We start from the raw sequence: 12,504 nt of genomic DNA, 5'->3' as shown, positions 1-12,504 counted from the left end.
GAGTTTTAACTGACTACCTATTTGAACCCAAATACGTTCCTAAAGTTGGCAGTTAAATTGCAGAGTATGTGTTGGTTTGACATCAAAAGCTTATTAAAAGCACATCAACTCTAAAGTATTACTCTTACTACAGCAGTCACTTCACTAAATATGTGGCCAGTTACATTTAAAGGATATTGAAAATGGGGATTTAAATTTCAGCTTGTCCATTGTGGATTTTAATCCATTTGCTTCCATTTTTGTGAATAGACTGGAGCCACCGTTATAATATTTCGGACTAATAAATTACAACCATCTTAGTTCAGTGAAATACTACATTCCAGGACAGTGAATTCCTCATTCGTCACTAAAAGCTCAAAGGGATTCTGTTACCAGTGTATGTATTAACTTCAAAAATGTTGTGCTTCTTTGATTGTAGGAGCTATATATGATGATTATGAAAAAATATATTTTTTAATCATATGTTTATCTGAGCCCCTATTTTAACAGATTGTAAATGGTTATATTCAGTCAATTCATTTGTGTCATTTAATCTTTCTTTTTGAACTTTAGAAAAATTCTATCAGTTTTAAATTCTATCACCATGATGGTTCTACATTAATCCCTAATTCTGGACGTTTGTGCTTTTAACCATTATACAATGGCAGCTGATCAGATTACAAATCTGTCACTAAAACCTCAATAACTCCATTGTTTTTCAGTGCTCTCTCGTTTGATGATTTAGTGCCACTTTTTATTCCAAACAGGAAGCCACATTAAAATCTGTAGTAACCTGTCGCACACAGGCGCCATTAGTTAATATTTGGAAGAATCTGAGCACTTAGGCTACAAAGACAGTAAATTGTTCATAAAATAATAGATTACTCATAAGAGTCGATTCATGTGATAAATTAATTTAACCTAAAGCAGCTAGCTAGAAAATGCTTGCAGATAGACTTGAAAGACAAAGAGTCGCACTTGATATGAAAAACTTTTGTAAGAGCCCAAGGAGTCGACCTTAACTTCTATCAAAAATGTTGATATTTAAAGACTGCAAATCCACTTCTTTATGCGTATGTTAAAATGTGTGACCTCTGAGAATTGCACATTTTTCCATTTTGTGTACACTGAAATCTAGCACTCCAAAGAGCATCTAAGTGTAAGTTGTTGATGTCAGGTTAGGTCCATGTCATTTTGCTTACCTCTCCACTGACACTCATTTCACACCGTAACTGGTTGATGCTGCAATTTGCCTATCACTGTGTGCAATGAGGCTAGTTTAGTCTCATACCAACTGCTATACAAGACAACTCGAGGTGAAACTAATCACAGGCATGTGATGGGATTCCAAACAGGTTCCTGGAGAGCTGTAAAAAGGAAGGGAAAAAATAAACAAGACGTGTTTTTAGTACTAATTGGATTCAAGTCAGATGACAAAGCAGCCATTGGCTGACTTTGAATACTTTTTTGCAATTTCATCTGCCAATGAATAATGTATTTTTTAGTAAATGTATGATTGTTTTGATTACCAAATAGTGATATTTCTATTAAGTAACACGACTGCTAAATTATTTTATGGCAGTAATCCTACACAGCTAATTTCCAGAACAAGCCAGGATTTTACACTTATGATTTCGCTTCATTGCAGTTTTGTTGTAAAATATTAGTTTTATTTAAAATAACAATCCTTGCATTTGACATAAAATCTTACCATATCTTCGACTTCAAGATCCTTACCCTTGTCTTTAAATCCCTCCATTCCTCTACACCCCCCCTACCTCTCTGACCTCCTCCCTCCTCACAACAGCACCCGTTGCCTTCTCTCCACCGGGTCTGGCCTCCTCCTTGTCCACCGAATCCTCCACTCCACAATTGGCGGCCATACCTTCAGCCACTACGCCCTGAGGCTCTGGAACTCCCTTCCTCCCTTCGCCTCCCCCCTTCTCTTCCTACTTTCAGGTCTCTGCTGAAGACCTTTCTTTTTGATTTCACCTTTGATCACCTTTCTCCCCCTCCCCCTGGCTCGGCCCCGGGACCCGTCACTGTGAAGCGCTCTGAGATGTCGTCCGGCCTGGAGGGCGCTATATAAATCCAAGTTGTTGTTGATATGTCTCAAAGTGTTTCACAGAATTTGCTCTAGAATGTAATGACTGTATTTTCTGGACAAACACGGCAGCCAATTTGCACATAGTAATATCCCAAAAGCCATAAAGTGAAAAATCTATTTCATCTGAGGGATTGTTGGCCACGACATCGGGAGAAACTTATTTCTCTTTTTGAAGTATTTGAAGAAGGCACTGTCTTCTGTTGGCCAACATGTTACCTTAATGATCTGAGTTTAGACAGCAAAGTGGATGAGTTTAGATTTGCCTGGCTTAGTTATGAGCTATAATTTTCTATAATTATGTGAAGTGCAGGGTTATTTTTTGTTTTTTCCAAAGTGGTGATTGGTTTCCAATGCCATTTGACTGATTTGATTTTTCACGAGACATGCTCACAAACATTTCCTGTAAATGATCTTCCAAGGCAAACATCAAGGCAAACTGAGAAGCCATTGTGAGCTGCGACATGGCTGTGATGGCAGCTGTTGGACTTTCTTTAATCTATATGGTCTGAGAAGTGGTTTCACAGCAGAAATATGACCATGGCCCAGATGTCTGGAGTAGTATCTGTGGAGAAGGAAATGATACCAGCAGCTGTTTAGGTCAGATTGTAAAGGGTAAACTGCCAGTCAATTGAAAGATATGTTCAAAAAAGATATTAAAAAGCGAGGTGTACAATTATAAAACCACATTACTAGATTTCACTGCAGTGTGATGGAGTGTTCTTTTGAATTTATTATGTTTCCTCTTTCTTAGGTTATGGTTGTTGGTGTATCCAGGGTTCTGTCTTTGTTGTTAACCTTCGTGAGGCTTTCCAGGCAGGTTGCCACAATCGAGCACTTGAATCCCAGTTGAATTGAAAGTTTTGCATGTGACTCATACACTGGAGACTGTGCAGTTCATGAGGCACTAAGCTGTGCAAAGCTGAGCATGAAGGAAAGGACAGTCAGTTCATTGTGTAGGTGGACTGTTTTTAACTGTGTCAAGGAGCAAACTGGCAGAATATATGGTTGTCAATTAATAAAGTTAAAATAATTCAGGATTATATGGCTCAAATAATGATATTTTAGATTTTTTTTAAAAAACGTTATCGGAAATAATTTCAGGTTTGTTTTCCTATGGAATGCAGCAACAAACAGAATATAGTAGTATTTTTGAAGATAATTTGAAGTTGCATGAAAATATTAGAGAAAAATGTTTCCGTTCAATGATATCTACTTAATTGAGCATGAGGCCCCAAACATATTGTGTTGTGTTTGTATCATTTCATCACTTTTATTCATGAGTCTCTATCTGGAAATATAGATCCCCAAATTTTAAGTATATTATCCTTTCCATGTACTTTTTGGTTTAAAGAGCTATTTAAAGCTTTAGACTTTAAAGTCACATAATTAACTTACTACTCATCCTAAATAGTATTTAATTTTTTTAAAAAACGAAGCATTGTGGGAAAAAGCTTCAGGCTCAGAACCGAGCATGCAACCAACTCAGCCAAACTGAAACGCACCTAATAAAAGGCAGCCTCATGTTGGGTCCATCTCATGTTAGTTGATTGGCGTATCCCTTCCCAAGGGTAATAATCCTTCCAAAAAAAAGTAGTATTTTGGTCGCTCAATCCATGACTGTTTGTGGAACACTGGTGTGCGTAATTGGTCGTCTTGATTCGCCCACAAAATATACAGTCAATTCACTTTACAGTATATCCTGTGAAGTGCTTTGAGACATCTTGAAGACGTGATAAGGCGCTATATCAAATGCAGGGATTATTATTATTGTTTCATTTCCTGTGGTGTTGGTGAGGTTACAAAAAAATGGTCGATGTCCAGGTGGTCAAGTCGGTGATGCACATGCATGAGAAATACCACCGACATCGCCTTTGTGAAGGGATGTCAGTGGTGCTTTCTTTGTATACTTTTGTACGCTGTGTAGGTACACTGACATTACCAGCGTTTCTTGTGCATAACTCACGTGGTCCATGTCCATGAAAAGTCAACGGCATTCTCGCAATCTGGAGGTTGCAATACCGCATACACATTTACCGGCTGCATTGAATCACGCTTGCACAATGTAGATTATCGATTAAATCAGATTTTACATGACTAATACAAGTTTGGCTATAACTTAGACTGTGGGTCATATTAAATGTGGTCCGGACTGATATGACTCACGTGAGTTTTACTGTATAAGCAAGGCAGCTTTATCATGATGTTCTCTACAAATACAATATTTTGTTGGTACTTTAAGAAGTATAGCAGAATCAAAGATTTAAGATGTAACAACAGATTGTTATGCTTAGAATTCAACAGCAACAACAGCTACTTGCATTTATATAGCGCCCTTCACGTCTTGGCATGCCTAATAGAGGTGTAGCTTGCCGTTGAGCAGGGAGGGGAGGTGACTGAAGGCATGGTTGAAAAGGAAGGTCTTCACCTGTGATTTGAAGATGGGGAAAGAGGGGACAAGACAGGGATTGAGACAAGGAGTTCAAGACACTCGGGGCATAGTGGCTGGAAACACGGCCGCCAATTGTGTAGCGGAGGGAACAAGGGATGTGCAGAGGGCTTGAGCCAGCTGAGCGAAGTGTGGTGTGATCAGATTGGAGAGGTAAGGAAGTTCCAGGGTGTAAAGAGATTTTAAAGTTAGAGTGAAGATCTTGAAATAATTTGATCTGCAACAGTGGATTGTGGAGCCTGGCAAGGATTGGAGTGATGGGGGTCCAGAGCCTGGTTTTTAATTTTGCACGAAAACTGCTTCAGGTCAATTGAAGGATTTCACAATTCATTTTACTTTATTTGATTATGAAGTTTCTGAGCGGTGAAATTAACTAGAGTTGCTAAAGGCCATGTATAATTTTAACACATCATTCAGTAAAACTAGGTACATTGAAAGTATTATTTATCTCTGCTGCCCTCTAGCAGTGTATCTTCAGCATGGCTTTTTACTTTTTAGAACTTTCAGTAGTTACTAATTTGTTTTCATTCATTGTCCTGTTTTTTGTATTTATTATTCTATCTGCCAGGATCACAGACATGAAAGCCAATTCGTAAATTACTTTTTAAGTTTAGTTTTTTTTAACTATGATTTTGATTAAATTAAGTATATTAACTTGGGCACTAGTATTGCATAATAGTGCAGGCATTGACTGCTGTATGTATCGTGTTTCTACTGCCGCTGGATTTAAGAGACCTGTTAGTCTTAAAACTAAATTTAAAAATTCACGCTTAATATTATTAAAAATTTTAAAAATAATAATAGATGTTCGACACTGCTTAGCTGATCTCTGCACTTATGGTTATGTGTTTGTGCACAGAGCTTTCTGAGTTACCCCCAGCCATGTGATTTTAGCATAAGATATGAATCTTGCTACTCATTCCAAATTGCTTTGATGCTAGAAGTGATGATAAATTACTCTAATATAAATCCAGGATTGAATGATCCTTTCAATTGAAAACAAATTGGATTATACTGCAATAAAAATACAACGGGAGGGAGTGGGTTCAGCAGTGAACTTCCTGAAACACCAAAACATGTTTATTGATAATGATGAAAACTATTATTCTTTTGTTTAAATGTAAGCTTTTATTTATCTTAATGAAACAATTGTATAGATTTTAAGATGGATGTTTTTTCTTGTTTTCTTGCAGAGATTCAATGAAGACTGTGACAGCCTTGTATGACCAAGTGGATGAGGGAATTCACCGTCTGGTGATGCTTTCGAATAAGTGTATTCAGGAACTTGAGTTTCTGAAACAGTTCAAAACATTTGAAGGAGAGTTTGAGGAGGTAAAAAAAAATTGGAAATAGCCTGAACTCAGCATCAAGTGATCTACAACAATGCGATAAGCACACACAAATACTAATACAGTACCATTCTGCTCTTCCCCAAAACACTAATAGGGTGCTAATTTGTGGAGCGTTGTAGCTCAGTGGTTAGAGCACTCACCTCGCAAGCAAGAGACCTGGGTTCGATTCCTGGCAGGACAAAACCTGGGCAAGTTTCCTTACTCCACATGCCTAATAATAATCCCTCAACAAAAAAAACAATAATAAATGGGTCACTTCAATCCACGACTATTTGTGGGACACTGCTATGCACAATTGGCTGCTGCGTTTTGCCCACAAATATACAATTCACTGTAAGCCGACTAGAAGACGTGATAAGGCGCTATATCAAATACAAGGATTATTATTATTTCATCATTTCTTTTAAACTGGAATAGTTGGATGCTCCTTCAATATAAACAGTGGATTATTAATGTAGCACTAGTTTAATAGACAGTTACAGGTGTTTTCATACAGCATTTGGATTAATGAAACCCATAATCTAACTGCAAGAGCTGCCCCACACAGATCCAGACTGGGTTATGATTAGTCATCATAATGTGGAGAGTCAGGTAAACAATACATTATCTGGCATCATTGATGTGACTTGAAGGTGTAGACATGTCTGCAACCCCGCAAGCAATGCCATAATGGATAGAGAAGCCGGAACTAAAAAAGAATCATGAAAGAAATGTAGCAGTATTTAATGTTATAATTGTGAGTTGGATTTGGCCCTTCAGGTGAAGTCACAAAGATCACTTGGCCAAAATGATACATTTAACCTTGAAGGGCAAAAATATCAGGGGCTAAGTAAATTTATAGAAAATTCCAGTCCCAACTTACCATCAACAATGGTCACAGTACTAATTCTTTTGTCAGAAAGTGTATTTTTTTAAGTATTCGGCTTGCTGAAATATGTACTTGTTTTATACTTAAAGAGAAAAAAAATGTGACCTTATTATCTGTACCACATTACCCATTCTCCACAGTGATCAAAAATAAGCTTCAATTATTGGGTTATGACTACTTTGGGGGATAAAGGGCTCAATATCAGTTAAGACCTTTTCTGCTAAGCTTCTCCCTATTTCCATTTGCTAAACATAGCACGAGTACGTTGCTATTGTGTACAAAATACTACAGCGAATTTGTGTAATTGAGCATTTAGAACCATAGGATGAGATTTGTATATGTTTTTGTTACCTATATTTGCATTATACAAATGATCACCTAGAGTGCAACTAGTGAGTTGAAAAATTTGTTTATTTGCATGCATACAGGTGTGTTACATATACAGCTGGTGCTGCAATTTTGTTTAATATCCTCCTTTCAGGTGAGCAGATGGATTGAGCAGGTTGGAGAGAAGCAACTTGAAAGAGGAAGAGAATTGGAGGATTCCCTGGATTCCTTGCAAAACACACAGGAAGAATTCAAGGGCTTTTACAATGAGGCGTGTGTACGTATAAATTATATTTGTTGGCCAGTTTCTATTAGATTATCATTTAAAAATAGGCCTATTTTAAAGTTGTGTCTGATTTCATTATTGGGTCATTTTATTCTTATGTCTGTGAATTCATGCAGTTTAATGTAGGTTAAGCTTTCATTGAGGACTGTAAAACCTGTTTTCTTGGGCTTTTGACAATGAGCAGACAGATTCTTATGGGTGGATATATTTGGAGCCTAAAGGGTAGGGAAGCAGTGGACCTTTGGAACAGAGGTCAGTGACAAAGCTTCCAGTTTGACATGTGAACATATGAATTTCAAAGCTTTGGTTCTTAAAAGCTTTGTTGTAATTGCTACCACGGCAATGATTTAGAAATGCCATATGTTAAGTGTTTTAGTATTTCAGATTCTCAAATGTTTCCCAGATTGTACAATTTAATTTAATTAAAAAATAGTACAGTTTTAAAGTTTCTTACAATTTCTAAGAAGCTTGCATTTGTTATTAAACCAAATAAATATTTGATTATAAATTTATATGTAATCATCAATTGATTTAAATGTCCTGAATGTTGCTTTATTATTAATCATAATAATCATCGTTGCATTTGATGAAGCGCCTTATCACATCATTGAGATGTCTAAACGCACTTCACAAGATATACTGTAAAGTGGATTGACTATTGTATGGGTGAAACTTGGCAACCAGTTGCACACAGCAGTGTCCCACAAACAGCCATAGAGTGAGTGACCAATGTTATTTGGGGAACTGCGGGCACTGGGACAAACTCCCTTCTTCTTTCCAATAGCGCCATGGAATCCTTAAACGTCTACCTGAACAGGCAGATGGGACCTCAGTTTAATCTTTCATTCGATGGACGGATTTGCTTTGAATAGGATTTTTTTTAAAAAAAGAATTCTTAGGTCATTGACACCTGTATTTTGTCATATTCCATTTTCAGGAACTAGCCATTTCTAAATAATTGATTACCTGAGATTCTCATCAGCTTTATGGAATTTTGTGCTCCATGTTGTAACATTGTGGTCTTACATTGTAATGTTTAAATATACTTATATTTATATACAACAGCATTTTAGGTTTACAGATTTTTAAATGGGATTGAGAATATAACCACCAAAAAATAATTGGAATAATTGCTCCTTGAGGGAGCTATCTCCGCTCCGCTGAATGCACCTGGCACAAATCCAATCTAAAGGTCCAATGCCAAATTTGGCTGGACCATATCAAAGCCTACCACTCCACCCACGCTTCAGCTAAATTATCTTTCTACATCAAGATTGTCCTGGAAGCCAAAGATAATCTCAGGTTCCTCTTCTTGACCACATACCAGCTCCTCCGCTCAGCTTCCCATGCTTTTGACCCTGTCTCCCCCTCTTACTCTCACCTCCATCAATTCCCAAATTAAACCCACCACCTGCTTTCTTGACCCCATCTCTATCCCCTAGCGGCTTCTTCTCCAGCCCTCTCACTGTCGTGGCTCCTCGGGGCTCTATCCTTGGTCCTCTCCTCTTTAATATTGACATGCTCCAGCTTGGTGATATCATCCGCAGGCATGGGGTTAATTTCCACATGTACATGGATGACACCCAACTCTATTTTTCTGCCTCCACCCTCGACTCCAGGACCACTGCCGTCCTGACGGATTGTCTTATCAGACATTGAGTCCTGGATAAGAGCCAACTTTCTCCAGTTGAATGTTGACAAGACAGAGGCTCTCCTGCTTAGCCTCCTCACCTCAGATGCTGACAGCATCACTATTTATGGATGCACTCTCCACCTCAACGAGCTAGTACAGAACCGTTCGGTGAGGACTGGCCTTCTCCAAGTCCCCTACCTTGTCCACCCTACCATCGTCCTTCAGCTTTTCAGCCCCCATTTCTTGAACTCCTTTCCGGAGTCCCTTCACCTCACCCCCTCCCTTGCCTTCTTCAAGGCTCGTCTCAAGACCTTCCTCTTTGATGGTGCCTTTGATCCTCCCTTCCCTTGCTTTCCACCCCTTTTGATTCCAAACCTCAGCTCGGGTGCAAACTCTTGACTGTCCAGCACCTTGGGACGTCTTCCCAATGTGAAGGGCGCTTTATAAGTGCAATGTGTTGTGAAAATCAACAGTGTGGTTTCTCATTTGTTGCCTTGCATATTCCCTTCCTCAGCCATCGGAAAAGTGTGACCGTCAAAAACAAGGTCACAAACTACGACTTAAAAATAGTTGCACGTTTGTGGTTGTTTTTCTGTTATTCTGGTTGCTATGCAAGGACATTCCAAAGCACTAAGACTCACAGGAATTGCTGCAGGACCTCTTCTTGAAGCAGTTGTATAATATACCACATTGATACAATTCCTGTATAGTGTGTAAAAATTGTTTGTAAAAGGAACTCCAGTTTTAGTTATCAGCACATAATAAACTCACTGTCAGGATAATGTAGGCAGAGCTCTGTCTAGCTGCTGGCCCCATCATAAACCAGATATTTGAGCTGTGCTGGATATTTAGCCACCTCAGATGTAAATTTATTTGTAAGGCAAATGGGATTCAATGTTTATACTAACTCAAACAATTTTTAGTTAAAAGACACTTAAAAATAATCCAGGGAATGGATTTAACAGCAGACCTATTAAATTTATGTTTGGTACTGCACAGACATATAATTGGTACAATATTGTTTCTTATTTCTCTTCCCCTTTGCCTCTTCCCTTCCTCTTCCATCACCCTTCTCAGGACCACAAAGTGGGCATCTCTGCTGCTGCTGTCATTTCTTGTTTTGCGTCTCAAGAGATGTGTTTGACTAAAGTGCTGGCTATCAGTTTTAAACGGCTTGAGCAGTAATTTACAGCAGAATATCTTGACAGTCCAGCTTGAATATCATATTAATTCAAATAACTATAAATTAACTGCAATTACTGTGAACGTATAAAAAAAATTAAATGGTCTGGTTGAATGAAAAGTATAATATTTTCATATGAGATGGAAGGGTTGTTTATAAGCCATCTGGTGGAGTTGTTGCAGTAGTAAAATGTTCTGTCTGCATGATATCCACTCTCGTAGCTTTAAATAAAACTGGTGCTGATATTCCTGTTGAGGAAGAAAGAGTACATTAAAATGAATGATGACAAATTTCTCTTACTTCTTAGTAATGGGAATTATAAGTGCATATTATCCACAGTCTCCCGACGTTAAGCCAAGGCCCTGTCTTGTCTGTTTGTTTAAAAATTCCATGGCACTATTCAAAAAGGGAAGGTAGTTTCTTTCCCCTGGTGTCCTGGCCAACAATAACTGAAATTTGTCATTGGTCACTTCCTAGCTGTTTGTGAGACATTGCTGTGTGCAAATTGGCTGCCAAGTTCTCCCACAAATCACACGGTCACGACACTTGACATTAAATCGTGGGAAGCGCTTTGGGGGTGACCTCCCAACATGAAAGGTGCTATATACAATGTATTTACCACTAACCCTGATCCTAAGAGCTCTATATTCCACAATAAATATTGCCAGAAAGTGCAAATTTATATTCATCTGTAATTTTCTCATTTTAAACATTTATATCACAATTTATTTTTAAAATTCCCTAAAAGTTTCTTTATTTCATGTCCATAACTTCCTAAACAAGTTGTATGTAGGATGGCACCACAGTAACCTATAATTTTAGAGAAACTTCATACAGCTGCTTGCTGGATAATGCTAGGGAAAACATTGCAACCATGCCATTATTTAAAGTTTATATCTCTAAAATTAAAACACGGGAAGGGATGTGTATCCGAGTTCTGGATAGGAAGATGGTGGCAATGTTCTTATGCATTGCATGCTGAGCTGTGTTGCCCACCAAGAAGTTTGCAGGGAGCTCCTGGCATCTGCCATCCACCTAGCGAGGGCTCAAACTCACATTTGTCAGATGTCAAATGACCAGCTAGTAAGTATCCTCATTGGGAGGGGGAGGTAAGCTGGGTCTCCTTGCAGCTGAACTAGCTTCATGGTGATGTTTGGCAACAGTATGTCAGAATCAAGCCCACCCTCTGTGACAGTCTTGGTAGTCCAGTTCCTGAGGTAGGCAGATCCGCAGTACTACAAGACATTGCTGGTGACAGCACAGTCAGGCTGGCTTACTTGGATGACTTGAAGGGGACACCAGTAACTAGGGGCAGGGAATCACCTCAGTCAGCTCCCGTCAACCCTGCAAGCCAAAGATCTAATGGGTAGGGTGGCCGTAGCAGGAAGGCTTGCCAGACAGTCCTCTCAATGGCAAGGTTTTAGCTGGTTTAGCTCCATCAGTACCCCAACACACACTCTGGGGTCCCCAAACCTTGGCTCTCGCCAACCTGCACCTAATACTTTCCGGAATTAGACAAGCAGGATGTGTCCCTCCAGGGAGAGATTGCGTAATCCATTCCAGTAAAGGTCTCTGGAATTTCCATGTATAGATGGGATTCATGGAATTCTCAGTTTGATTTCGATACTCTTAAGTGTGGTAATGGGTTTCTGTGTGTGTCAGACACCCAGCTGACCCCCCAAAAAGTTGAAACATACAGCATACCTCTATTATTACTATTATTTAGCTTTATCACACTTTTTTTAATATAAATTGTTTTTCATTTTAGGAGTACTGTGGAAAAGGCAGAGAGCTTTTGAAGAAACTTGAAGAGTGGTGTGGTTTTCAGTCACCAGAACTACACGTGTTTCAAGTGAAACTGCAGAGGTACAAAAGACAGTTTGGGGAATTTGCAAGAAAGGTAGAAGAATGCAGGCAGACGATCGACAAGACTGTGAGGCTATATGCATTTTTTGATAAGGTAAGTAATCACTAAAGCATTTGCTTGTTTTTCTGATTCAGTTTCTGACTTTTACCGATTTTAAAAAGTATATAAAATATTTTTTGAATAAGATTAACAAAATTAGGTTGAAACAACAAACAGAGTTTTGAACTTAAGTTAGATTGTGGAAATCAAGAATCCACTTTAAATCCTGTACAGGTGTATGATGTATTTACCTATTAATACTATAATGTTGTCGTCCTGACCTCCACTTTTATTAGTCTCTTCTTCCTGCCTTTCTTTGTTTTCTCATTGTCGCACACTGCTCTCCTGATGAGAGGTCAGGCAGGCATTCTGCTCCCAGACCTCTGCCTAACCTATTGTGTGACCTGTCACTGGGAC

General features: G+C 38.7%; 1 protein-coding gene across 1 annotated transcript in view; it reads left to right on the top strand.

Moving 5' to 3' along the window:
• Positions 1-12,504, top strand: part of plekhg4 (pleckstrin homology domain containing, family G (with RhoGef domain) member 4) — a gene marked incomplete at its 5' end in the record, with an annotated part of 65,091 nt that overhangs the window by 26,879 nt on the left and 25,708 nt on the right. The window contains 3 exons of the mRNA XM_007907568.2: positions 5,726-5,864; positions 7,234-7,356; positions 11,950-12,141. Of these exons, the coding sequence (XP_007905759.2) occupies positions 5,726-5,864; positions 7,234-7,356; positions 11,950-12,141 (454 nt within the window). The remainder of the gene's footprint in view (positions 1-5,725; positions 5,865-7,233; positions 7,357-11,949; positions 12,142-12,504) is intronic.

Source organism: Callorhinchus milii, unplaced genomic scaffold (assembly GCF_018977255.1).
Source record: "Callorhinchus milii isolate IMCB2004 unplaced genomic scaffold, IMCB_Cmil_1.0 Scaffold14, whole genome shotgun sequence".
In the NCBI taxonomy this organism is placed as follows: domain Eukaryota; kingdom Metazoa; phylum Chordata; class Chondrichthyes; order Chimaeriformes; family Callorhinchidae; genus Callorhinchus; species Callorhinchus milii.
The sequence above is the reverse complement of the archived record's forward strand: the minus strand, read 5'-3'. Positions and strand labels throughout refer to the sequence as shown.